The sequence below is a fragment of the Oryctolagus cuniculus genome, chromosome 3 (assembly GCF_051225735.1).
Source record: "Oryctolagus cuniculus isolate XC-2025 breed Fujian yellow rabbit chromosome 3, ASM5122573v1, whole genome shotgun sequence".
NCBI lineage: Eukaryota > Metazoa > Chordata > Mammalia > Lagomorpha > Leporidae > Oryctolagus > Oryctolagus cuniculus.
Window position 1 is genome coordinate 122,440,145 of NC_142869.1, and position 23,676 is coordinate 122,463,820.

Genomic DNA, 23,676 nt, shown 5'->3' on the forward strand with positions numbered 1-23,676 from the left:
GGGCAGTGGCTTTGTGATGGTGATTTCAGCCTTGGGAGGAGTTTTGGAGGCACTCCTGGGGGACGAGTGTTGACACTGAGGTGACATATTTTCTCTGGCTCTTTCTGTGATGCTTGTCTCCTTATCTATAACAATTAAGACACCTGGGCCCTACTTCCTTCACAGTCCCTGGATTAGACGTGCAGCTCCACTCCTGATCCAAGCCCATAGGTCTGGTGACAGATGTTCAAGGTGATGCAGGAGAGAGAATCTTTAGTATGAATATTAATTGGTTGGATCACTCAAGGCAACCAGGAGTGGATGTAAAAGGCATGCTCCAGCTCATTAAGAATTTTAACAGTAATGATTTTTTTTTATTCCTCTACTAAAAGTAAAAATTAAGTCAGCCTTATCTTTCAGAAGGCCTCTCTCTGTAATGGGTGTTAATGAGGTCACATTCCAGGGAAGAAATGAGTGGGGGTGGTGGAGGCAGGGGTGGCCCGATCAGGAGGTAGCTGCTCTTGGGGTCTGAAGCGAGAGGACTCTGGGATATTCTCAGCTCTGGAAATCTGCGTTCCTCCTGGATGGACTAGGTTGGGATTCCGTTGGGCCTTCTCTGTCAAGCCAGCTGGGGGACATCCTGCTTCCCTCAGCAGGTGGACTACCTTGGCCTGAGGAACTCATCAACAGATTTAGAAGACAAAGCTAAAACCTAGCTAACACTGTGACATCCAAGCATCCCATTTTGTCTACATTCAAATGGCTGTATCATAGCTACGTGGTAACAGTCAGCTTCATGGTTCTAGTAAGCAGAGAAACCCAGTCTGGATATACATGGCCATTTGTTTGAGAGATCCTGAAAGCAAGTTGGTTCTAGGAGCCCTGATCAACACATACCATTTAGAGTGCCATTCCTTTGGAGGAGCTCTTGTGTTCTGTTCACATAAGGATGGGAGAAGTAACAGAATTCTAAGAAGATCCCCAGTGGGTCATACTGTGATGTAGTTCCTTCCTGTTGACTGGCTGGAACCCAAAATTATCATTTCCCTCCCATCATTGGGTCAGAAGGCAGGGATGAAGATGATCTTATGGATGCAATCAATCAGAAGAAAAACTATTTTAGGTGGGCCTGGCCTAACCAGATGTGTCCTTAAGAGATGTTCTAGTGGCCAGTGATGGAAACAGCCACCCTCTTTTTAGCCTTAAAGAGCAAGCTGCCATGTGGTGGAGAGGGCCTGATGGCACCAGTCTGGGAATTTTGCTGTATTCAGAATTCTCTGACAAGTGGTTGCACACCGTAGAAAATTAGTACTGGAAAAAAGAGGCAGTCTTAGGTCATCTTCCACAGGAGGGCTGCCACTTAGTGACCTTCTATGATGGGTCAGGCATTCCTGCACCTGTCTCATTCAGTCCTCATAAACGATCCATGGAGCTAGGTGGTTGCTCGACAATGCCCTCTACATAAGCTCAGACTCTGTGATCCTACTGTATGATGATTCTTCCTTCTCTTGGGAAATGTGTAGAATTGATAGACAGCTAACTCTTGCTCATCATCCTTAAGCTCCTATTCCTAGATGGAAAAGCAGGTGGGTTTTGGGGAAAGCTTCAGCTTTCCAATGCCATCTTTGTCATCAATTAGCTGGGTGAGCTGGGGGCAGATCACATGACCTTCTAGAAATTGTTTCTTGATTTGGCAATGAGTGGGGTTGAAGCAAGAGACACAGCCCACTATGAGCAGGTTCTTCTACTGGAAACGGACACAGAGGATCTGATTTACTCCCGACAACAGCCTGAATTGCTGGCTGATACAGCTGTGATTTGTCTGGAGCAGAGACTGGATGTCAGAGAGGTTGAACATGCTGTCCAGGCTGAGCAGCGGGTCGATGGGACGCAGGTGGAGACTCAGGTCTGTGGAATCTTCCAGGAAATCTTGCTGAGGCCCTTGAAATCCATCCACTTGCATGCAAGGAAGGGTATCTTGCTGGCCCGGCCACTGCATCTCCATGGAGTCTCCTAAAGGCAGCAGGCAGCAGCAGGTGAAAGAGGGAGTCACCATATTCTTCCTCTTCCTGCGATGCCTGTGACAGATGCTGCAGGAATGGTTTCGTCTGTCTTCTCTCTGCACTCTGGTTCATCCCCGCCTCTCACAGGAGTAGATCCTAGAGATGATGGGGCAGAGGGATGATGTCCTCCTCACAGGGACCTGAGGTTTAAAGAATGGATGGTGACCAGGGCCACGCTGGAGGGGAGCATGTTCCACGGGGCTGCAGGGGTGGCATTGGCCTGGGCTGAGAAGCGCTGGTGACTGGGAGTCTTGCTGCTTCTTTGCCACACCAGGGCCTGTGCTGTGAGGCTGCAGCCTCTGTGCACCTGGCTCTGTCTGTCTACAGCCCCACTGACCTTGCTCAGGATTCAACAAGGTCCTCTCAGGCCTCCAGCCTCTCAATCCTAGTGGTGCTGAGGGAAGCCAAGGGAGGATGTCTGTTGCCGCCAAGAGATGATGTCTCGTGCCACCCAGAGGGGAAAACGGGAGGGTGGGGTCTCCCCTGGAAGGGGTGCAGGTGCCAAGGGAAACTGGAGCCTGGGAGCCTGCACAGTGGCTGTACGCCTGCAGGGTTCGTCCTTTAGCCCTCACCTCTGGAACATTCTTCCAGAGCAAACCTCAGAGCAGCTGAGTTCAGTGTGACTGTCGAGGCGGCTCTGTCCGCTTAGAGGCCAGAGCTCTAAGGTCCCTCAGCAGTCGCTGTGTCCATGGAGAACTCCTCTGTGGCCCTGCCTTGCCCTTTCCTCCTGCTGTGTCCTGAGTGTGAAGGGAGCACTCACCCTGCTAGTGCAGCGCCATCTGCATCCCCACCCCCTCCGTGGAGTCCGATCTCCAGGGCACAGGGTCCCTGCGTGGCCTTGCCCTGCCTCCCTCCCCCTCCCTCCCCAGACTCATGTGCAAATGTGCACATGCACACCTGCAGACATGCAGATACACTCACACACACACAGATGGGCTCACACACGTGTGGTCAGACACAATCACAGAGACATGCTCACACACACACACAGGGGCTCACACACAGGTACTCATACATAGACACAGTCACACACACACAGGGGCTCACACACACACACAGGGGCTCACACACACACACACATGGGCTCACACACACAGACATGTGCTCATACATAGATATAATCACACAGACATAGAGACACTCTCACACACATACACACGGACATACGCGAGCTCGCACATGCATGTACATAGTTGTGTCCTCACATATTCACAACACACATGCTTACCCTCACAGGCACACACAGACACACACACACCCTGTGGGCTTGCACACTGTGAACCCCACCCAGGGCTGGCCACCCATCCAGGCATTTGCTCACCTGCTGCTGCTGCCACTGCCTCCTGCTCTCTGCGTGGCCACCTTCTACCTTTCTTCACGACATCCCTGGAATGTGACCTCTGGGGAGAGGCTCCGCTGGCCCTCTGGCCTTCCCCTTCAAGGCCCTGCCAGGCTGTTTGGGAAGACCTCATGGTCACTCTCCCTGCCCTGTTGGCTGGTGAGCTCTTTGAGGCCAGGGCTGTGTTCTCCCTCTGTGTCCAGCATAGGCCTGGTCTGGCTCTCAGTCAGCATGGACCGTGATGCCAATTGACATCTTCTCCGGCCATCCTGTGCCCTTCCCGGCTGCCGGGCTCTGCAGGTGCTGTGCCTTCTGCTTCTCAGCCTCCCCCTCCCCCTCTTGCTCTTGGGCAGGCTGAGTACTGCTCGTGGTTGAAGAGCCTACTTGGGTGGCACCTGCTTGCAGAAATCCCCTCTGCCTGGGCCAGGTGCACCACTCCCCTAGGTGCCTCCACTGTGCCCCACCTGCCTTGCTGTGCATGGGATGTTATCTGCCACACTGGGCACAGCTCCAGGGGTGGCGCTGGGGTGCCCGTGTTTGTTTGCAGATGGAGCTGTTGTGTGCTGCGCTGCGTCTCCCAGGCTGTCCCGAGGCAGGGACAGATTCAGGAGCGAACTGGCCAGTTTGTAAACAGAAGTGGAAGAGAGATTCCGAAAGTTACTGGTCTCTGTATAAAGATCAGACATGGGGTCCTGTCGTGGCTACAAGACTCTGGGCTTCAGGCCTCACTGGACATCTTGGGAAGGCCATGTGTGTGCTTGCAGTGGGTACGACAGAAGTGATACTGCAGGCTGTGTTGGTTTAGATTATTATTGGGCAAATATTCTCTTTTTCTCTTCTACTAGAGACAGTAGGTTTTCCAGCACTGGCATGTGTGTGTTGGCCTTGGTCATGTGGCCTGTGTGGGATGATGGGATGTTTGCAGAGCAGTGATGAGCTTGAAGTGTGCTTCTGGTGCTGGGTTTATCTTCCTGCAGCTTCCCGGCACTCATTTCCACTGGGAAGCTGTTGTGCCTTCCTTCCTGGGACATCCTTGAGTCCAACCCTCGGGGGAGAAGGCAGACTATTGCTGAGTCAAGCCCACTGTAACCAGCTGACTCCGATAGGTGCTATATATTACTGTGACCTGTGATGGCTGTCTGGAGTGGTTTGTTACGCAGCAACAGCTGACCGATACAGCTTCCCTGAGGAGAGAACAGGTGGTAAGCCAAGAAGTGGTAGCCAGGACACCGGCCTGCTTTCTGACTTGAGTGGAAGTGAGGATCAGAGAAACAGACTCACAGGGCAGGATAGAGCTGTAGCAGGGGCATGGAGCAAGCTTCCCTCTCAGCCACTCCAGGCTCCTGTGTATGGGGAGAGAAGCAGGAAAGGAGGCTGCAGGTGGAACTGGGTGTTCATGTCCATCTCCTAGCAGGATCATTTTCCCGAGACGAAGAAGGAGCATGCCTTGTTCTCTTCAATTACAGGAATAATAAACATTTCCTTCTCCCTGTCAGCTTTTCTAACTGCAGGCAATGCTGCTAACTGTAAAATGCCTACCACGATCTCGATGTACTGTCCCATTACAGTCCCATTAAAGCCGCCATCACACAGTGATTGCCACTGTTCGTTCTGAGCTACGCAAGGGAGATGTGATTCATAAAACACCCCGCGGATTTATTGGACCTCAACAAATATTCTTTTAATGAACATTACAGTTTTAAATACTCCTCAGGAAATGGCCTCATTAAATCTGATGCCAGTCCCTGTATTTAAACAAAATTCAGCTGAAGTGGGCTGTCTTCTCTTTTCTTGGATAATGGATCGGATGAAAGCTGGTCTCTATCACGGTGTGAGCCATGGCCTTGAAAAGAACAAATTCTTTGTCCTTCTGCCTTTGTTCTATCCCCGACTGCCTGTGGACGCTCTGACTGGATCCTCCTGGGAACCAGGAGTGCCTTTGCTCGTTTCGGTGAGACTGCTTGCATTGTACTGATCACGTTGCATTGTGGCTTGTCCCCAGGTGTCTCTCCCACTAGACTGCGAATATGTCCAGGGTGTGTTTGAGTCTATGGTGCCTCTGATGTTGCTCAATGGCCGATGCCTATATTGAATCATAAATCGCAGGGTTCATCTCTCAAGGCTTTTGGTGAAAGGAAGCCTTGGTGATGGGATTCAGTCACGTCTGTGCAAACTCAAGTGCAGTTGTGGTTGACTCCCACGTCCCATGATTGAGGGGGAGCATTCGACATGTACATACTGGCAGCAGGAATGCAGGTGGGGCCCTAGTGCAGGGGCTTGGAGTTTTCTCTGCTGTGGTTACTGCCCAGTGCTCCAACCTGGCTGGAGAACACAGGGATGGAAAAGAGGGGTGGAGATAAGAATTAACAATGTGCTCTCTGGGAGCTGGCACTGTGGTACAGCAGGTTAAAGCCCCAACCTGCAGCACTGGCATCCCATATGGGTGCTGGTTTGAGTCCCGGCCACTCCACTTCTGATCTAGTTCCCTGCTGACTCACATGGGAAAGAGGATGGCTCAAGTGCTTGGGCCCCTGTACACATGAGGGAGACCTGGAAGAAGCTTCTGGCTCCTGGCTCCTGGCTTTGGATCTGCTCAGCTCCAGCTATTGCAGCCGACTGGGAAGTGAACCAGTGGATGGAAGACCTCTCTCTCTCTCTGTTTCTATCTCTTCCTGTAATTCTGTCTTCCAAATTAAAAAAAAAAGAGGTAAAAGATAAAAAAAAGTGTTTTCTGGGGTTGCGGCAGTCAGCTAAGCTCCCAACTGCAATACGTCATCTTGTATCAGAGCTCTGGTTTGAGACTCAGCTGTTCCACTTCCGATCCAGCTCCCTGCTAATGCATCTGGGAAAGCAGCAGAGGATGGCCCAAGTCCATGGGCCTCTGTCATCCGCATGGGAGACCTGGATGGAGCTCCTGATTTTGGCTTGGATCAGCCTAGGTGATTGCAGGCATTTAAGGAGTGAACAAATGGGTGGAAGATCTCTGTTTCTGTGTCTCTCTGCCATTCAAATCAATTTTTGGGGCCAATTCTCTGGCATAGCGTGTTAAAGCCCTGGCCTGCCGCACCAGCATCCCATATGGATGATAGTTCAAATCCCAGCTGCTCCATTTCCTCTCCAGATCCCTACTAATGCACCTGGGAAAGCAGCAGAAGATGGCCTGAGTGCTTGGACCTCTCTACTCATGTGGCAGATCCGGAGGAAGCTCCTGGCTTGGACCTGGCACAGCCCCAGTCATTGCAGCCATTTGGGGAATGAACCAGCAGATGGAAGATTTCTCTCACTCTCTCTTTGTTTCTGCCTTTCAAATAAATAAATAAATAAATCTTTCAAAAAAAAAAAAAAAAAAAAAGAGAAAGAAGTCCAGCTATGTGACAGCATAAATGCATCTGAAAGATGTCATGATGCTGTGTGCAATTAGCCAGGGCTTTTCCCAGCCAGGGTTTCAGATCTTGTCTGGCTGTTTGTGAAGTGCAACCTGGAGAACTAAAAAAAGCATGCTTGAAAATGGGGAGGGGTCGCACTGTGGCATAGCTTGTAAAGCTGCTGGAATCCCATATGGGTGCCAGTTCATATCCTGGCTGCTTCACTTCCGATCCAGCTCTCTGCTATGGCCTGGGAAAGCAGTAGAAGATGGCCCAATTCCTTGGGCCTGTGCACCCGTGTGGGAGACCTGGAAGAGTTTACTGGCTCCTGGCTTCAGATCGGACCAGCCCTGACCATTGCAGCCATTTGGGGAGTAAACCAGTGGATGGAAGACCTCTCTCTCTCTTTCTCTCTTTCTCTCTCTGCCACTGCCTCTCTATAACTCTGACTTTCAAATAAATAACTAAATAAATCTTAAAAAAAAAAAAAAGAAAATGGGGAAGGTGATGTTTGATGTAATTGACAGGAGGCCATTGTTTTAGATCTGGGGTAGGGAACAAATGTCAGGTCCACGGGCCATAGAAGACTGGCAAAGGCCAGACAGAATGACTTTGCCAGGCAGAGTTGCAAGAGAGAGAGGGAGCAACAGAGAGACAAAGAGATCTTCTATATGCTGGTTTGGTCCACCAATGGCTGAAACAGCTGGAATTGGACCAGGCTGAAGCCAGGACCAGGAGTTTCTCCTGGGTCTCCCACATGGTGGCAGGGGCACAAGGACTTGGAACATCCTTTGCTGCTTTCCCAGGCTCATCCACAGGGGGCACGAGTAGAGAAACTGGGTCTCAAACAAGCACTCCTATGGGATGCTGGTGTCTCAGGCAATGGCTTAACCCTGCCGCCCCCATCCCCCAAAACAAGGGCATTTCCCCAAAATTCAGGGCATTCAACAGAAAGGGGTCCAGTCAGCCTGAGTCAGGGTGGCTGGAAAGTCCCTTGTGCTTTTGCGCTTACAAAGCAGGTGAGTCTGAAACAACCACTCTGGGGTTTGTTCATCACTTTTGCTTTCTTCGGCCTTGTCTGCGGATCACGCCCACCGCCCTGCTCATTTCAGCCGAGTGCCTTCTGTTCTGTCGAAGGCTTGCTGTCTGACCGGGAGACTGCTCATAAAGCCAATTAGGTCACCACATTCAGTCTGTTGGCTCTTTGTTTTCACAGTGAGAAGATGACACAAAAGCAAGGAAGCTTCCTTTTGTGATAATTGAACAGACTGACTGCCGGATCCTGCAGGCTTGCACATTTCAGGGAAGTTCAGAAAATTGGTTTTCATCTTTCTGTTGCTTTATGGTAGAAGTAACAACTCAACAACTGCCGGCCGGCGCCGTGGCTCACTAGGCTAATCCTCCACCTTGCAGCGCCGGCACACAGGGTTCTAGTCCCGGTCGGGGCGCCGGATTCTGTCCCAGTTGCCCCTCTTCCAGGCCAGCTCTCTGCTGTGGCCCGGGAGTGCAGTGGAGGATGGCCCAAGTGCTTGGGCCCTGCACCCCATGGGAGACCAGGAGAAGCACCTAGCTCCTGCCATCAGATCAGCTCGGTGCGCCAGCCGCGGCGGCCATTGGAGGGAGAACCAACGGCAAAGGAAGACCTTTCTGTCTCTCTCACTGTCCACTCTGCCTGTCAAAACAAACAAACAAACACTGCCAGTGGGTGGGGACAATCTCCCCAGGGAGCTGCCCTGACTCCGGGGGGGTGGGGGGGTGGGGGTGGACTTGAGCTCTTCCTTTAAACAAAGGACCCCATGGGGGGGGAAAAACAGTTGAGAATCAAGATTTTAGTGTGAAGTAAGTCTGAATTTGAAGACGTTGGCACCAATTAAAAAATAGCCTGTGTTGTGCATAAAACGTGTCTGGGAACTAGATTTATTATTTGATTTTGGGTTGCCAGTGAGTTCTGCACGGCTATAATGTCTCTGAGTGCTTCTGCTTGGACTTTGGAGGAAGGGGGGAAACAGGCAGGCAGGCAGACAGACACACACACACACACACACACACACACACGAGAGAGTTACCTGCTCATGCCCAGGAGAACAGAGAAGACAATGTGTGTCTCAGACTCACATGCTGGAGACGTTCAAAGCATGGGCTTGTACTGTGGAGCACCATCCTGGGCCCTGCCAGAGCCCTTGGCTTCTATCCTAAGCTGGGGAAGTAGACTTGCAGTGATAGGGATTCCAGGGACCCCTGGATAGGACAGAAAAACATAGCAAAGGAAAAGCACATGATGTAACTCTCCAGGAGCCTTGAGGTAGGGGGTGATAGGGTGGGGACATATATGATGTAATCTTCATATGTCCTTGACTCTGCTGAAGAGAACTGGTTGAGCACTCTGCCCACTTCTGTGCAAAACAGGCTGCTTCAATATCAGGGTCATCTAGCATGCCTCCTTAGCATACAATTTTAGTTCCCTGATCGACTGTTATCCTTGCCTTCTGATTTGGTTGTAACCCTGGTCTCCTGATTGGTTGTTATCCTTGCCTTCTGATCTGTTGTTGTTCTGTTTCTCTCCTGATTGGCCCCTTTCTGAAAACTGAATCCAGATTTAACCAATCAGAGAGAACCAGTTTGTGTATAAAAGAGCCAGCACTGGTGACTTCTTTGGCAACTCCTCCCTTGGAGTCCCCTTCCTGGTTGTTGTGGCAGAAGGTTTTTTTTTTTTTAATATTTATTTATTTATTTGAAAGTCAGAGTTACACAGAGAGAGAAGGAGAGAGTGAGAGAGAGAGGTCTCCCATTCGCTGGTTCACTCCCCAAATGGCCACAATGGCTGCAACTGCGCCGATCCTAAGCCAGGAGCCAGGAGCTTCCTCTGGGTCTTCCCATGTGGATGTAGGGGCCCAAGGACTTGGGCCATCTTCTACTGCTTTCCCAGGCCACAATAGAGAGCTGGATTGGAAGTGGAGCAGCTGGGTCTCGAACCAGTGTGCATAGGGGATGCTAGCACTTCAGGTGGTGGCTTTACCCACTACACAGTGCTGGCTCTAGTTTATTGATTTCAATGAATCTCACTTTGCTCAGTGTACTTGTCATGTGGAGTGTGGAAATTTTTCTTTGACATGAGACAAGAACCGAGATGGCCTTCACCATCCCACAACAGCAGGAAGGAGTTGGAGCTTTGTGGACAGGGGCTGTGGTTTTCCTAGTGCATAGTGGTTGACAATTTGCATTATAAAAATGAGCTAAAAGTGTGATGCTCGATATGTTTCTTTGCTTCATTCCAGTAACCATTTTCCTATCTACATATATCCCATGACATCATGTTGTATACTTTAAATATACACAGGGAACTTTTTATTTCAAAAAAGGAATGAGTTGGGGTCTGTGGTGCCCAAAAGGTAGCCTTGGGGAATACTTACCTTTTATTTATTTATTTATTTATTTGAAAGAGTTACACAGAGAGAAGGAGAGGCAGAGAGAAATAGAGAGGTCTTCTATCCGCTGGTTCACGCCCCAGATAGCTGCAACAGCTGGAGCTGTGCTGATCTGAAGCCAGGATCCAGGAGCTTCTTCTGGGTCTCCCAATCAGGTGCAGGGTCCCAAGGACTTGGGCCATCTTCCACTGCTTTCCCAGGCCATATCAGAGAGCTGGATCAGAAGAGGAGCACCCATATGGGATTCCAGCACTGTAGGCAGCAGCTCGACCCACTATGCCACAGCGCTGGCCCCAGTACTTATCTTTTGAGGTACTTTCCCCTAAGACTACAAGCAGCAGTAACCCCGGCAACACTGTCTTCATTCCTGGCTTCCCTTGGGAATGAGAATCACCTCTCAGGGACATGCTAAGGAGCAGTAAGATGAAGCACGGTGAGAATCCACTGTGTGCTAAGCTGGATAGGGAGGCGTATGGCCCCCACATCTGCCCACCTTTACACAAGTGCTCACAGCAGCATTACTCAGCATAGCCAAAACAGTGGAAACAATCCTGCTGTTCACTGTCTGTGGCAGCAATAAGTCAATGTGATGTGTCCACAGCCTGGAAGGCAGTGTTGGCTGATGCTATCACATGGGTGGCTGTGGACAGACACAGAAGTGCATAGGTTGGATGAAATGCCCGGAAGAGGTGAATCTATGGAAATAGAAAGCAGATTTTGGTGACTGCCAGGAGCTAGAGTGAGCTGGGGAATGGCAAGTGGTGCTAATATGTGAGCTCCTTTTTGGAGTGATGGATATGTTCTGGAATGAGGTAGTGTTGATGATGGCAAAACTTTATGGGTAGACCAAGGCCACTTAAGTATACATTTTATTTTATTTTATTTTTTTTAAGATTTTTTATTTATTTATTTGAGAGGTAGAGTTACAGACAGTGAGAAGAGAGACAGAGAGAAAGGTCTTCCTTCTGTTGGTTCACTCCCAAATGGCTGCAATGGCCGGAGCTGCACTGATCCGAAGCCAGGAGCCAGGAGCTTCCTCCAGGTCCTCCCATGTGGGTGCAGGGGCCCAAGGACTTGAGCCATCCTCCACTGCTTTCCCAGGCCACAGCAGAGAGCTGGATTGGAAGAGGAGCAGCCGGGACTAGAACCAGCACCCATTTGGGATGCTGGTGCCATAGGCGGAGGATTAACCTACTGCTCCACGGCACCAGCCCTTGAGTATACATTTTAAAAGGCAAGTTTTGAGTAATTTGAATCCTATCTGAATATAAAAAAATTCGCCAAAAATGTGCACCATAATTCTAGCACTTGGGTTGAGAAACAGGTCGCTTTGGTGAGAATCATTATATGCATCACTCTGCATCTCATCTTTTTCTCCAGGACGAGCAGGGTGTCTCATTTAGGTGTCCACCATATGCCTCCTGCTTGACTTCCCTTCTATGGGTTCCCGAATGATGTCAGGTTTCACTTTGGGAAACTGAGTCCTGAGCTCAAACCTCTTTAAGGAGACGCCAGCACTGCTGCTGCTTGAAGTTTTCCCAGAGGACAGACATTAGGCAGTCTCTGGGCATTGTCAAGCTTTAGCTTCCTTGAATGTTTACAGTAATCCTGGAGAAGATGGGGCTACAGGGCGCATCAGGTGAAGGACTGTTGGCATAACTGTGATCGAGGGAGTGGCCCCTCCAGGCTGTCTTCTCCCAAGCTTACCTCCTCCCAAAATACCTTCCATGAGCTGAGGCTGAAGTGGGAACCCAAGGCTGATCCCCGCAGCAGCCATGGGGCAGAGCACAGACCCTCATCAGCACGTGCACCAGACCAGATCTGAGTCGCCCAGGCCCTTTGTCTGGAGGTGAAAAGATGGGACAGTGGCAGTGGGGACCTTGGTGACAACAGCCATCAGCGCGTCTGTCTGTGCATTCTTCCCCGATTCAGATAGGGATCCCCTGAATCTGCTGCATCATTTATCCTGGGTCTTTAATTACTCCTCTCTGGTTTTGGATTTTTTTAGTACCTCCTCTTTCTTGGTTTCCTTTCTCATTTTGCTGGAATACATCCCCCACTTATTTCTTGAGACAAAGTCCAGTCAATAATATATTTTGAAAGTTGTGTGTCTGAAAATGATTCTGTTCCTAGTCATCACTCACTCTTTTTTTAATTTTTAATTTAATTTTTAATTTTTTTGACAGGCAGAGTGGACAGTGAGAGAGAGAGACAGAGAGAAAGGTCTTCCTTTGGAGGGTTGGTTCACCCTCCAATGGCTGCCGTAGTAGGCGTGCTGCGGCCGGCGCACTGCACTGATCCGATGGCAGGAGCCAGGTACTTCTCCTGGTCTCCCATGGGGTGCAGGGCCCAAGCACTTGGGCCATCCTCCACTGCACTTCCTGGCCACAGCAGAGAGCTGGCCTGGAAGAGGGGCAACTGGGACAGAATCCGGCGCCCCGACCAGGACTAGAACCCAGTGTGCCGGCGCCGCTAGGCGGAGGATTAGCCTAGTGAGCCATGGCGCCGGCCACTCACTCTTATAGTTTGGTTGGTTAGAGCACTCTAGGATGGACACAATTTTCTTTCTGAACTTAGAAGGCAATACCACACTATTATTTTCCAGTGTTAATGTTAATTGCTCCAAAGCCCTTTTCATTTCTGGTTCTTTGCATGGAATTTTTTCTTTTCTTCTTGGTAGTTTTTAGATTTTTTTCTTTTTATCTAGTGATTGGAAACCTCACAAAACCATTCCCTGATGATTTGTTTGGTTTGTTGGTTATGTTTCATCTACTGTGCTGGCCTAATAGGTAGGCCCTTTAATGCAACAGTTTACGAAGTTCATTTCCAGGAAAATTTTGTAATTCACTTCATTGTTTATTCTCATCACCCAATTTTCTTTTCTTTCTAGAACACCTCCTATTTAGATGTTGGATGTTCTGGTTCATTAATTTCGTCTTCTGCCCCCTCTCCCAATGCTTGTTGCTGTCCTCTGTTTTCCTGGAAGTTTACTTAACCTTATTTTTAAACACTCCAATTTTTCATTTCTGCTGTCATGATTTTAAGAGCCCCTTTTTGTTTTCCTGACTTTCCTTTTTGATAGCATCCTGTTCTTGCTTCATGGATGCAATTAATTTTCTCCTCTCTCTGAAGATTTTAATTGCAGTTTTTAAGAACACTTTCTATAGACATGGTTATTGATTGTGATAGAAAGTGGGAGATCACAGGCCGCCATTGTAGCATAGTAGGTAAAGCAGCTTCCTGCAATGCCAGTATGTGTGTTGGTTCAAGTCCCAGGCAATCTATTTCTGATCCAGCTCTCTGCTAATGTGCCTGGGGAAGCCACAGAAGTTGCTTAAGTGCTTGGGGGTTCTGCACCTACATGAGAGACCTGGATAAAGTTCCTGGCTCCTGGCTTTAGCCTGGCCCAGACCTGGGTGTTGTGGGCATTTGGGGAGTGAACCAATGGATGGGAGACATCTCTCTCTCTGTCTCTCTGTCTCTCTTTGTCTCTGCCTCTCCTTCCCTCCCTGTAACTATGTCTCTCAAAATAAAGTAATATAAAAGGAAGTGGGAGGCTAAAGAGGTGGGGGAACCCTGAGTACTTGGGGGCTTCGTTGTGGAATTCCCTGGTCGAGGGGCTGTCTTTGCTCTTGAGCTGGGTAGAGTCCACAGAGAAGTGTCCTTCAGTTTCAGCAGAGAGAGTTGCTTCAAAAGATGCTATTTTCTTTTTTTAAAGATTTATTTATTTATTTGAAAGTCAGAGTTACACAGAGAGAGAAGGAGAGGAAGAGAGAGAGAGGTCATCCACCCGCTGGTTCACTCCTCAACTGGCCACATTGGCTGGAGCTGCACCAATCCAAAGCCAGGAGACAGGAGTTTCTTCCAGGTCTCCCAAGTCGGTGCAGGGGCCCAAGGACTTGGACCATCTTCTGCTGCTTTCCCAGGCCATAGCAGAGAGCTGGATTGGAAGTGGAGCAGCTGGGAGTTGAACCGGCACCCATATGGGATTCTGGCACTGCAGGGGGCAGCTTTACCCACTACACAACAGCACAGGCCCCAAAAGATGTTATTTTCAGGTGAAGTCAACATATCAACAGATCAAATGACTTCCTTTTGTGATTCTCACAGATCTCAAGAGAATAGGTCTCACCTCCCCCCAGGTGAGCGATCGAGGGACACTCAGGGGAGCACCCTAGTTGATCAAGGCAGAAGGATTTGGAAACCCATGGCAACACTGGGTCAACATGACACAATGCAGCAGCAGCCCAGGTGCAGGTGTGCCAACACAGCGTGGTGCCCTGATAGGCATGGCTGCGGTCTGCTGGATCCAGCCAGTGACCAAGAGCGGCCGAGGGAAAGACCATCTCCTTCTGCCATCAAACTACCATGGCAGGGGCTGGCATTGTGGCACAGTGGGTTGAGCTGTTTGCAATGCAAGCATCCTATATTTGAGGGCCATTTTGAGTCCTCGTTGTTCCGCTTCTGATCCAGCTCCCTGTTAATGCACCTAGGAATGCAGCAAATGATGGCTAAAGTACGAGGGCCCCTGGCACCCATGTGGGAGATCCAGATGGAATTCTGGCTCCCAGCTTTGGCTTGGACCAGCCCTGGCTGTTGCAACCATTAGGGGAATGAACCAGCGGATAGAAGATCTCTTTTTCTCTTAGTCTCTCCTTTTCTCTCTCTGTCACTCTGCCTTTCAAATAAACAATACATTCTTTCAAAAGAAACCAATATGTACCTTTAAAAAAACAACCATGTTTACTATGCCAATTATTTATTTATTTATTTATTTTTTGGCAGGCAGAGTGGACAGTGAGAGAGAGAGAGAGAGAGAGACAGAGAGAAAGGTCTTCCTTTTGCCATTGGTTCACCCTCCAATGGCCTCTGTGGCCAGGAGCCAGGTACTTCTCCTGGTCTCCCATGGGGTGCAGGGCCCAAGCACTTGGGCCATCCTCCACTGAACTCCCTGGCCACAGCAGAGAGCTGGCCTGGAAGAGGGGCAACCGGGACAGAATTCGGCGCCCCGACCGGGACTAGAACCCGGTGTGCTGGCGCTGCAGGTGGAGGATTAGCCTATTGAGCCACGGCGCTGGCCGCCAATTATTTTGATGATGTATTTTTTAAAATTTTATTTAAGGTATACACATTTTATGTCTCCCATATACACAGATTTAGAAACATAGTGATATTTCCCACCCTACCCTCCTTTCCACCCACGCTCTCACCCTTCTTCCTCCTTACTCTCCTATTCCCACTCTTAATTTTTACAAAGATCTGTTGGGACACAGAGGCATGGAAATGGCTCTCCAGAAGGAAAAGTGTTCACACTCATAGTTTCCTGGCTACAAGAGTCAGGGCATGCAGTGCAGAGCCATGGACCAGAGTACCAGGGACAGTCAGGAGGCAGAGGGAAATAAGGGAAACCTGAGCATGAGCCTTCAGTGTGGTTTCCCTGGGAAGGGATGGGCGAGAACGTAAGCAGGTTTAAGAATGGGTGGGCGGAGTAAGCTCAGTGAGTGCTGAGATGGCAAGGGGTGACACTGGCCTTCTTCACAGTACCTGGCCCTGAGCGTGTCACAGGAGGTGGATGGTGGCCTTGAGAGTGAAAGCCCAGGAAAGGAGGAAGCTGAGGGCATGGGCTCTGGAGAGGTCAGACTGCAAAGGACAAGCATGCTCATGAAGGAGTTCTTGGCAATCTAACCTAAATCTTGGCAGAATTAGGTAGCACTGGGAGGTGCCAGGGTCACCAAGGCCCCAGATGTGCACCCATTAGAACACAGGAAACGGAAAGAGATGCCAAGTACAAGGGCCAGAGTCCCACTGTCAGCTTTCTGGAGGCCTGGGCGGGCCCTTCATTGATCATCCTGCCTCCATATGCTCTGCTGGCCATCTGTTCTGGTCCAGTCACATCCTCACCTGTGCCTGGTACCCCCACCCAGGCCCTGGGGAGGTGGAGCAGGAGCAGTCCCCACGGGCGCTGGGTGAGCAGGGCTCTTAAATTCTCTTCTGAACCCTTTCCTTCCGCCTGCCCGCGGTGCAGGGGACTCTGGTGCTGCCAGCTCCTGAGACCTTTGTGCAGTGTGGGTGGGGTCAGGGGAATGGCTAATGCTGGAGAGGAGGAAAATTTGACCAGCGATGTTGTTTCACACCGGCCATGCCGGTGGTAACTGCAGACTGAAATTGTGTCCATTTTATCGTGGTTGCACACTTCCTGTACACAGTGTCCCCCTGTGGCTGGCACGGTGGCTCCCAGTGCTGCCTGTCTCTGGCTCTCAGCCTTCTGGTTGAGTCTCTTTTCTTATCCACTATTGGTTCCTGCCTTGGCTGGCTTGGGTCTGCTAACTTAGTTACCTCTAGCTGCTGAGGTTTAATCGCTGCTGTCCTCTCCTCTGTTCCCTCTGTCCCTGTGGGTGTATGATGGAAAGAAATCCTTTAATGTGGTTTTAATTGCACTTCAGAATTAGGTGAAGGAATCCACCCTATAGAAATCATGCTTTATAAATGCCCTCCTGGGCTCAGGTCTTCTCTGGAACATTCTCAACAAACCCAGAATCTAAGCCTGAAGGATCCCAGCACATGGAGGTTTATAATTTATGACAACTGAAATCACCTGTCCATCACCTTGATTGCCAAACAACCTGCCCACTAGAACGGAGGGAGGAGGAGCTCACAGTGGGAGGGGTGCACCACAGGCTCCTACCCCGCCCCGCCCTGTATGCTGAGAGTATTTCACAGCTCCAGAGAAGGCAGGGGCCTTTCTTAACCAGACAAGGAGTCTGTCCACATTTGTCCTCCCCATGTCCAGTTTCTACCATGAGTCCTTGAAGCATCCATCAATTCATATTGTTCCCTTGCTTCCAACCCTCATCTCATTCAGGAAAATCCAAACATCCCACCTGGACCCCACGGCTCTGCACCATCTGGGTTCTGGCTCTCAGACGCTCCTCTTCTCTTGCCTCTGTTGGAGAGAAAAGGAGGGGGAATCTCTTTTCTCTCTCGCCAGGAGGGTCACTGCCAACACCTCTGTAACAGCAGAGAGGTGAACAAGAGGAAAGGATGACACATTTCTTATTAAGATTTTTATTTATTTATTTGAGAGGCAAATTGATAGGGAGAGAGGAGAAGGTGTTCCTGTGCATTGGTTCACCCTGCAAATGCCCACAACACCAGGATTGGGTCAGGCCAAAGCCAGGGAATTCAATCCAGGCCTCCCTTTCTCCTGGTGGTAGAAGCAGGACAGGTGGGCTCTTACTACGAGAAGACACAGTTGTTTTATTATGCAGAAATAAAAGATTCCCTTGCGGGGAAACTTCTGTTGGAGTTGAGATAAAAGAAGGAATGTATGTGCTTAGCAGACACGTTCATAAAGGAAAAGTACGGTCACCTCTTTTTTTTAAAGATTATTTATTGGAAAGAGTTACATAGAGAGAGAAGGAGAGGCAGAGAGGGAGAGGGAGAAGGAGGGGGAGGTGAGAGAGAGAGAAAGAGAGGTCTTCCATTCAGTGGTTCACTCCCCAGTTGGCCACAACAGCTTGAGCTGTGGTGATCTGAAGCCAGCAGCCAGGAGCTCCTTCTGGGTCTCCTATGTGTGTACAGGGGCCCAAGAACTTGGGCCATCTACTACTGCTATCCCAGGCCATAGCAGAGAGCTGGATAGGAAATGGAGCAGCTGGGTTTCGAACTGATGCTCATACAGGATGCTGGCACTGCAGGCGGCGGCTTTACCCGCTACGCAACAGAGAGGCAGAGGCAAAGAGAGAGAGAGAGAGGTCTTCCATCCGCTGGTTCACTCCTCAGATGGCCGCAATGGCCGGAGCTAAGCTGATCCAAAGCAAGGAGCCAGGAGCTTCTTCCGGGTCTCCCATGCGGGTGCAGGGGCCCAAGGACTTGGGCCATCTTCCACTGCTTTCCCAGGCCATAGCAGAGAGCTGGATCAGAAGTGGAGCAAGCAGGACTCGAACTGGTGCCCATATGGGCTGCCGGCACTGCAGGTGGTGGCTTTACTTGCTATGCCACAGAACCACAGAACTGGCCCGAGGTTGTAGTTCTTTGTTTGCTTAAACATCATCAAAGAGGCAGGTTCTGACTCAGTTTCAACACATGAAGTGCATAGGATGTGAATGGCCTTTCTTCTGACAGGTGGGCTTTCTGCTCTCTTTTCTGAACAGCCTGTCTTCTTTCTGCGAAGATTCTATTCCTAAAGTTTGCCTCTGCCTCCCTCACCTCTGTGCATGCAGTAGTTTCACCAGGAAGCCAGGACATGAGCTTGGTAAAGGTCTTTGGAGGTGGGTGGGCCTGGGTTCAAAGATCAGTGCACAGGTGAGCAGAGGGCCTTTTGCTTGCTTCATATCCCCTGGCTTGGATCTGAGATCAGAAGGCCCCGAATCTGTGTGTTCTTTGGGTGTGCATGTCAGTGCATGCTACAGCCCTTTCCCAACATGTGATGGTGTGTCAGCAGATGGGAGCATGTCTCCATCTTGCTTTTGAAGAACTCCGTCTCTAGAGTTCACGCAAAAGATGCCCACAGAAATCAAAAACTGTTTGGAAGAGATGCATTGCACACAAACACACAGACACACCAATTCACACTTGCTCTAAGTAACACCCACGGTTTTCTCCTGTTCCTGCAGGTGTCAGAAAATGGTCTAAGTCTCAATTTCAATACAAACAGAAAAACAATGTTACTGCCTGGGCAACCTGGCTTCTCCTGAGTCCTGGCTGGCAGTCAGCTTTCAAAGACACCTAGAGAGAACCACAGGCCACCAGAGCTTTGGTGGAAGCTGCCTGGCTTCCCCAGGATGCTCACAGCCTGGGGCCGGTGTGTAGCACGGTGGGTTAGGCCATGCTTGTGATACCAGCATCCCATATCAGAGGGCCACTTCTTGTCTTTGCTGCTCTGCTTCAGATTCAGCTTCCTGCTAATGTGCCTGAGAAGGCAGCGGAAGACATCTGGGTCAGGTGGCTTCTGCAACCCACATGGGAGACCCAGATGCGGTTCCTGGATCCTGGTTTCTGCCTGGCCCAGATTTGGCTCTTGCAGTCATTTGGAAAGTCATCCAGTGGATAGAAGATCTCTCTCTCTCTGTTGCTCTGCCTTTTGAATAAGTAAATCTTTAAAAACAATTCCAATAGGCTCATACCCTCAGAGTGTTTTATGCCTCCTCAAGCCACCTCACCTCCCTTCCTGAAGCAGGGACGATGTGCAGAGCTGGGCTGAGGGGGTGCTTCTGCTCCCAGCACTCTGCACACCCTCCCCCACTGTTGCATGTCTGTCATTCTCCCTGGACATCACCATTCTTCTCCCAGACTCCCCTACTGCCCCAAGAGTCTCAGGGGTTCTTCTCACTGGCTCCCTTTGGGCCTCAACTCTTGCTATGTGATCACTCCTTCCAGCCACACCCCATTCCATGAAGTTTTCGGAACCCGCCAAGGTCTTGCTCATACCTCTGCTCGTCTACAGCAGTGCACCCTAAATCCCAACACCCATTTCTGCCTCCCTTCCTGCCTGCCAGCCTGCCTGCTGGTCCCTGGACTCTCACATGGGTTTAAGCGGCCACCTCAGGGAAGCCTCATTGGATCTCCCCCGTGGGTGAGATGGAGACATTCATGGCTGAGATCCAGCCTGGCTGCTATTTGCAATCTGTGTTGCATCTCTGTCTCCTGCAGTCCTTGCACCTATCTGGGAGTGACCCTTACTGCCCATGCTGCTGCTGCTGCCCGATCTAAAGAGACAAGAAGTCTTGTTCTAGGAGCTGGGCTGGGACTCCAGCAGGGTTTCCGTGGACAGGAGGGAAGGAAGGAGGATGTTGCATTTGGACCCTTTGCAAGAACGAGTGCTGGAGAGCAATCAGTTCGAGGGGCAGGTTAGACCAGTTGATTAAAATACTGTATCCTCCACATCCAACTCTCTGTGTTCAGATAGGACAATGGAAACACCAAGAGGGACAACCAGGAACTGGTGTGCTGACCACAGCCTTGGACTTGGAGTGGCCATGTTGGACTTCTTGCCTTGAGGTTGCAGAAGGGACCCTGACTTGTCCCAGGGGAAATCCTGGATCAGGCTGAGAGACATAGGAGGGTGACTGGGGAGGTCACAGGGGAGAGGGGAGGAGAGAAGGGCATCAGGGCACTCATTTGGCCTGGGAGCCTGGGAAGGAAGGGGGCATGGCGGGAGATGGAACAGGAGTGGGCAAGTTCTGCCCTGCGGGCAGGACCAGGGGATCCTTGGGGACCTGGGGAGTCTCAGGGTGGACGTCTGGGTCAGGTGGCCTCAGTGATGGTGGGATTTAAGCTTGTTTTTTGAGGTTCTCCTGCTACTCCTTGCTATTTTTTAAAAAAGATGTTTATTTATGTGAAAGGCAGAATTACAGAGGGATGAGCAGGTGGGGAGAGAGTACTTGCATCTCTGGTTCACTCCCCAGATGGCTATAACAACCAGTGCTGGGCCAGGCCAAAGCCAGGAGCCAGAACTTCATCCATGTCACTCATGTGGGTGCAGAAACTCAAGCATTTGGGCCATCTTCCGCTGCTTTCCAGGCCAGTTGAATAGGAAGTGGAGCAACTGGGACACGAACCAGCACCTATGTGCTGGCGTCACAAGCGGTGGCTATCCCTGCTATAGCTCCCCAGTCTCTGCTTTTGCCCAGCCTTCAGCTAGACTTTTACCTCTTCTGTTCCACACTCAGAGGCAGGGATCCCCTTGAGGGCCACCCCTGCCCTCATCTCTGCTGTTGGAAGTAGGCAAGGCTGGGTGAGCCTACCGTGCTTGTGGGTCAGGACCAGGACAGCAGGTGTACCTGGTGGAGAAGAGGGTGGAAGCTTTCGTAGTGGGGAGGAGAGGGGAAGGTGCACAGGGCCCTGTGTGGGGCCCAGTAGGAAGCACACAGCAAGGTCAAGTGGAACACCAGGAGCTATTTTAATGCTGGTGTGGGTCTAGGGAGATCATGCAGGGAGCAGGAGCTCCTGGGCCTCAGAACTTCTGGACGGTCACCACCTCGGATGCCCAGGGTGGAAGGGGTCACGGGAGGAAGCGGTATTGGGACTGGAGATGAGCGAGCTTCTTGACGGGGACTGCAGCTTCTGTTCATCCCTGAGAGTCATGTGTTTGCCTTGTTCCTGCGGAGAGAGAGGGGGCAGGCACTCCACCCTGACTCCACACAGTGGCCAGGGTCCCTCTGACCTGCTGCTCTGTGCAGGCTAGGGTGCGGGGCTGCCAGGGCTGTGCTCCAGGGAGTCCTCGGGGGATGTGTCGGTGGGGACTACAGGGCCACAGCCTCTTTGCTGTCCTGACCTGGGTCCCTGGTCCTGCTGTGTCTGAGCACATGGGGCTGCCATGAGACCTGACCCGCAATCCCACTCTGCTCTGGGGGCCAGGGCTGGAGTCTCCAGGCCGTGCTACCCTGGGGATGGGCCCTACTCTTCCCTCTGTGGGCACCCTGGGGTTCTGCAGGACTCTCCTTTGCTTATACCTTTTCCGCCTCTTCCTTCTTCTTCTTCCTGAGCCACAAAGCATAGCATCTGGGCCAGGAAACAGGGTGGAGGTGGGTCAGCCCAGGAGCAGGTGTGTCTTGCTTGGTGGGGGTGGTGCTCTGCTAGGGCTTGAAGAAGTCACTCACCCACCTCCAGCTAAGGCTACGAGCAGTATCGTGCTGATGCCCAGAGCCAACTTGTGGTTCCGCCGGTGCTTGGCTGAGGGGTGGGTTGGGAAGTGGAAGGGGAGCCAGGTGTTTGAAAGCCAGACAGGACCGTCTCAGCTCAGTCACCTACTCTGTGCTCACCTGGACAGGAGGGAGACGGGGTGCTGCTCTCTAGGAGGCAGACACACAGATCATGGTGGTGCCATGTCCAAGGGAAATGGGACAGGCTCCAGGGGAGGGGTGGGGTGAAGGCTAGGACAGCTGCTGAGCCCCAAGGGGTAGAGATCCTTAGGAAACAGGGCCTCTGAGCTGGACTTGGAAAGACTCTACATAGGGTTCACTTCCAATGGCCAAGGGCAAAACTGTTCCAGGTGGAGACCATGCTCAAAGACAGGTGCATGGAGCTGCCTGGTGCCCAGAGTGGCCACAGCTGGCTGTGGCTGGGCAGTCAGGGGCAGTACAGACAAGTAGGCACTAGGCCCTACAAGGAGGCTGGACATTATCTGGGGTGCTTGGGAGCCACAGTGGATGCTATGGGTACATTTGTTCCTTAAGAAAGGCTTTTCTGGTGGTAGTGAGATGGTGTCAGTGGCCCTGAAGGTTTGGGGCTTTTTGCAAGGATGTTGATTTTGTAGACCTTGGAGACGGATGGGTCTAATAAGGCTCTGAAGCTGGAGATGCAATGTCAGGGAATCCTAGCACTGCACCTTCCCCAGGGGAGGAGGCGGAGAGAAGCTCTGAGTTGGACCAGGAACTGGAGACAGAAGCAACAAGACCCTGAGGGTGGAGAACAAAGACATGGAAGGCCAGAAGAGGGATGGAGGCCCCTGACCTGGGCAGAGGGCAGGGTCGTCACAGGAGAGGAAGTGAGTCCCGCAGTTTGCACACTCCGTGATCTCCAGTGGCGTGCGGATGTCTAGGAGAGGGACGGTGGGAGCTGTAGAGAGGCCAGGGCCCTCCTCCCTTGCCCAGGCCCAGTCCCCAAGCACACTCACCACAAGATTCATTGCAGGCTGCTTGGGAGGGTGAGACAGTAGAGAAACTGAGGCACTGGGGAGGCAGAAGGAGCCAGGAGGGCTCAGGGTGTGAGCAGGACACAGGGCGGTACCCAGCAGGTGGGCAGGGATGGAGGCTCCTAGGAAAAGCCTGGGAGGAGCTGCTGAGAGAGGTTTCTACAGGCCATGGGTCTTGATGGGCAGCAAAGGGCTGGGGCAGCCCCACGTCTCACCCCTCTTCTTCAGCTCTCCCGACCTCTCAGTCAGCTTCTCAGCCAGGAGACGCTTGTACATGTGGACTTCTTCCAGCAGTAAGGGTTTGTCTGGATGGAGCAGAAGGGAGAGGGGGCTGCACCATTCGGCTTCCTCAAGCTTGGGGTTTCCAACAGAAATTCTGCAGGGCACACAGCTCTCCTATGTCTGTCTCCACCCTTCACAATCCTCCCAGCTCCAGGGCCACAGGGACTCTGGCAACTCCCTCGAGGGCTGATCTAGGCTGCAGGGCCTGGGACACTGGGCTGCCTCACCATCCCGCCACTTCTTAATGGCTTGGTCTAATTCATTGAAGAATTTGGCTGTTGCCTCTTCCAAATGGTTCCGATCTGAGGGCAAGGAATTGGGCAGAGGGTAAGGGCCCAGACCAAGTAAAGGGGCCAGGCCCGCCTCCCTGGTCTCCTGGCTGTGTCTGACCAAGGTATGCAGTTTTGGCCAAGGTGTCCTCCTCCAGGAATAGGGACTGCAGGCTTTGGGAGAGCTCTGCGGGTGGCCCCGGGGAGCCCCAGAGGATCTGCAGGTCGTAGTTCAGCAAGGCCGGCAGTTCCGGCCAGCAGCGGAGGCAGCCCTTCCCGCCGGCCGTAGGCATGAGACAGGTAAGCAGAAGCAGCAGCAT

General features: G+C 51.4%; 1 protein-coding gene across 1 annotated transcript; it reads right to left on the minus strand.

Moving 5' to 3' along the window:
- Positions 1–1,723: 1,723 nt before the first annotated feature.
- Positions 1,724–23,676, minus strand: TEX51 (testis expressed 51). Its single transcript, XM_089328667.1, has 10 exons — positions 23,478–23,676; positions 23,315–23,389; positions 23,021–23,110; positions 22,788–22,805; positions 22,625–22,708; positions 21,772–21,844; positions 21,625–21,673; positions 21,178–21,271; positions 20,917–20,952; positions 1,724–1,992 (listed from the first exon to the last, which is right to left on the minus strand). Exons 1-10 carry the CDS (start codon positions 23,674–23,676, stop codon positions 1,724–1,726), a joined length of 987 nt encoding a protein of 328 aa, XP_089184793.1.

Coding starts and splice junctions, on each gene's coding strand:
- TEX51 (XM_089328667.1), bottom strand. CDS start 23,676: ATGCTGCTGCTTCTGCTTACCTGTCTCATGCCTACGGCCGGCGGGAAG. Junction 21,674..21,771: donor GTAGCCTTAGCTGGAGGTGG/GTGAGTGACTTC, acceptor TTCCTGGCCCAG/ATGCTATGCTTTGTGGCTCA. Junction 20,953..21,177: donor TCCCAATACCGCTTCCTCCC/GTGACCCCTTCC, acceptor CTTCTCCACCAG/GTACACCTGCTGTCCTGGTC.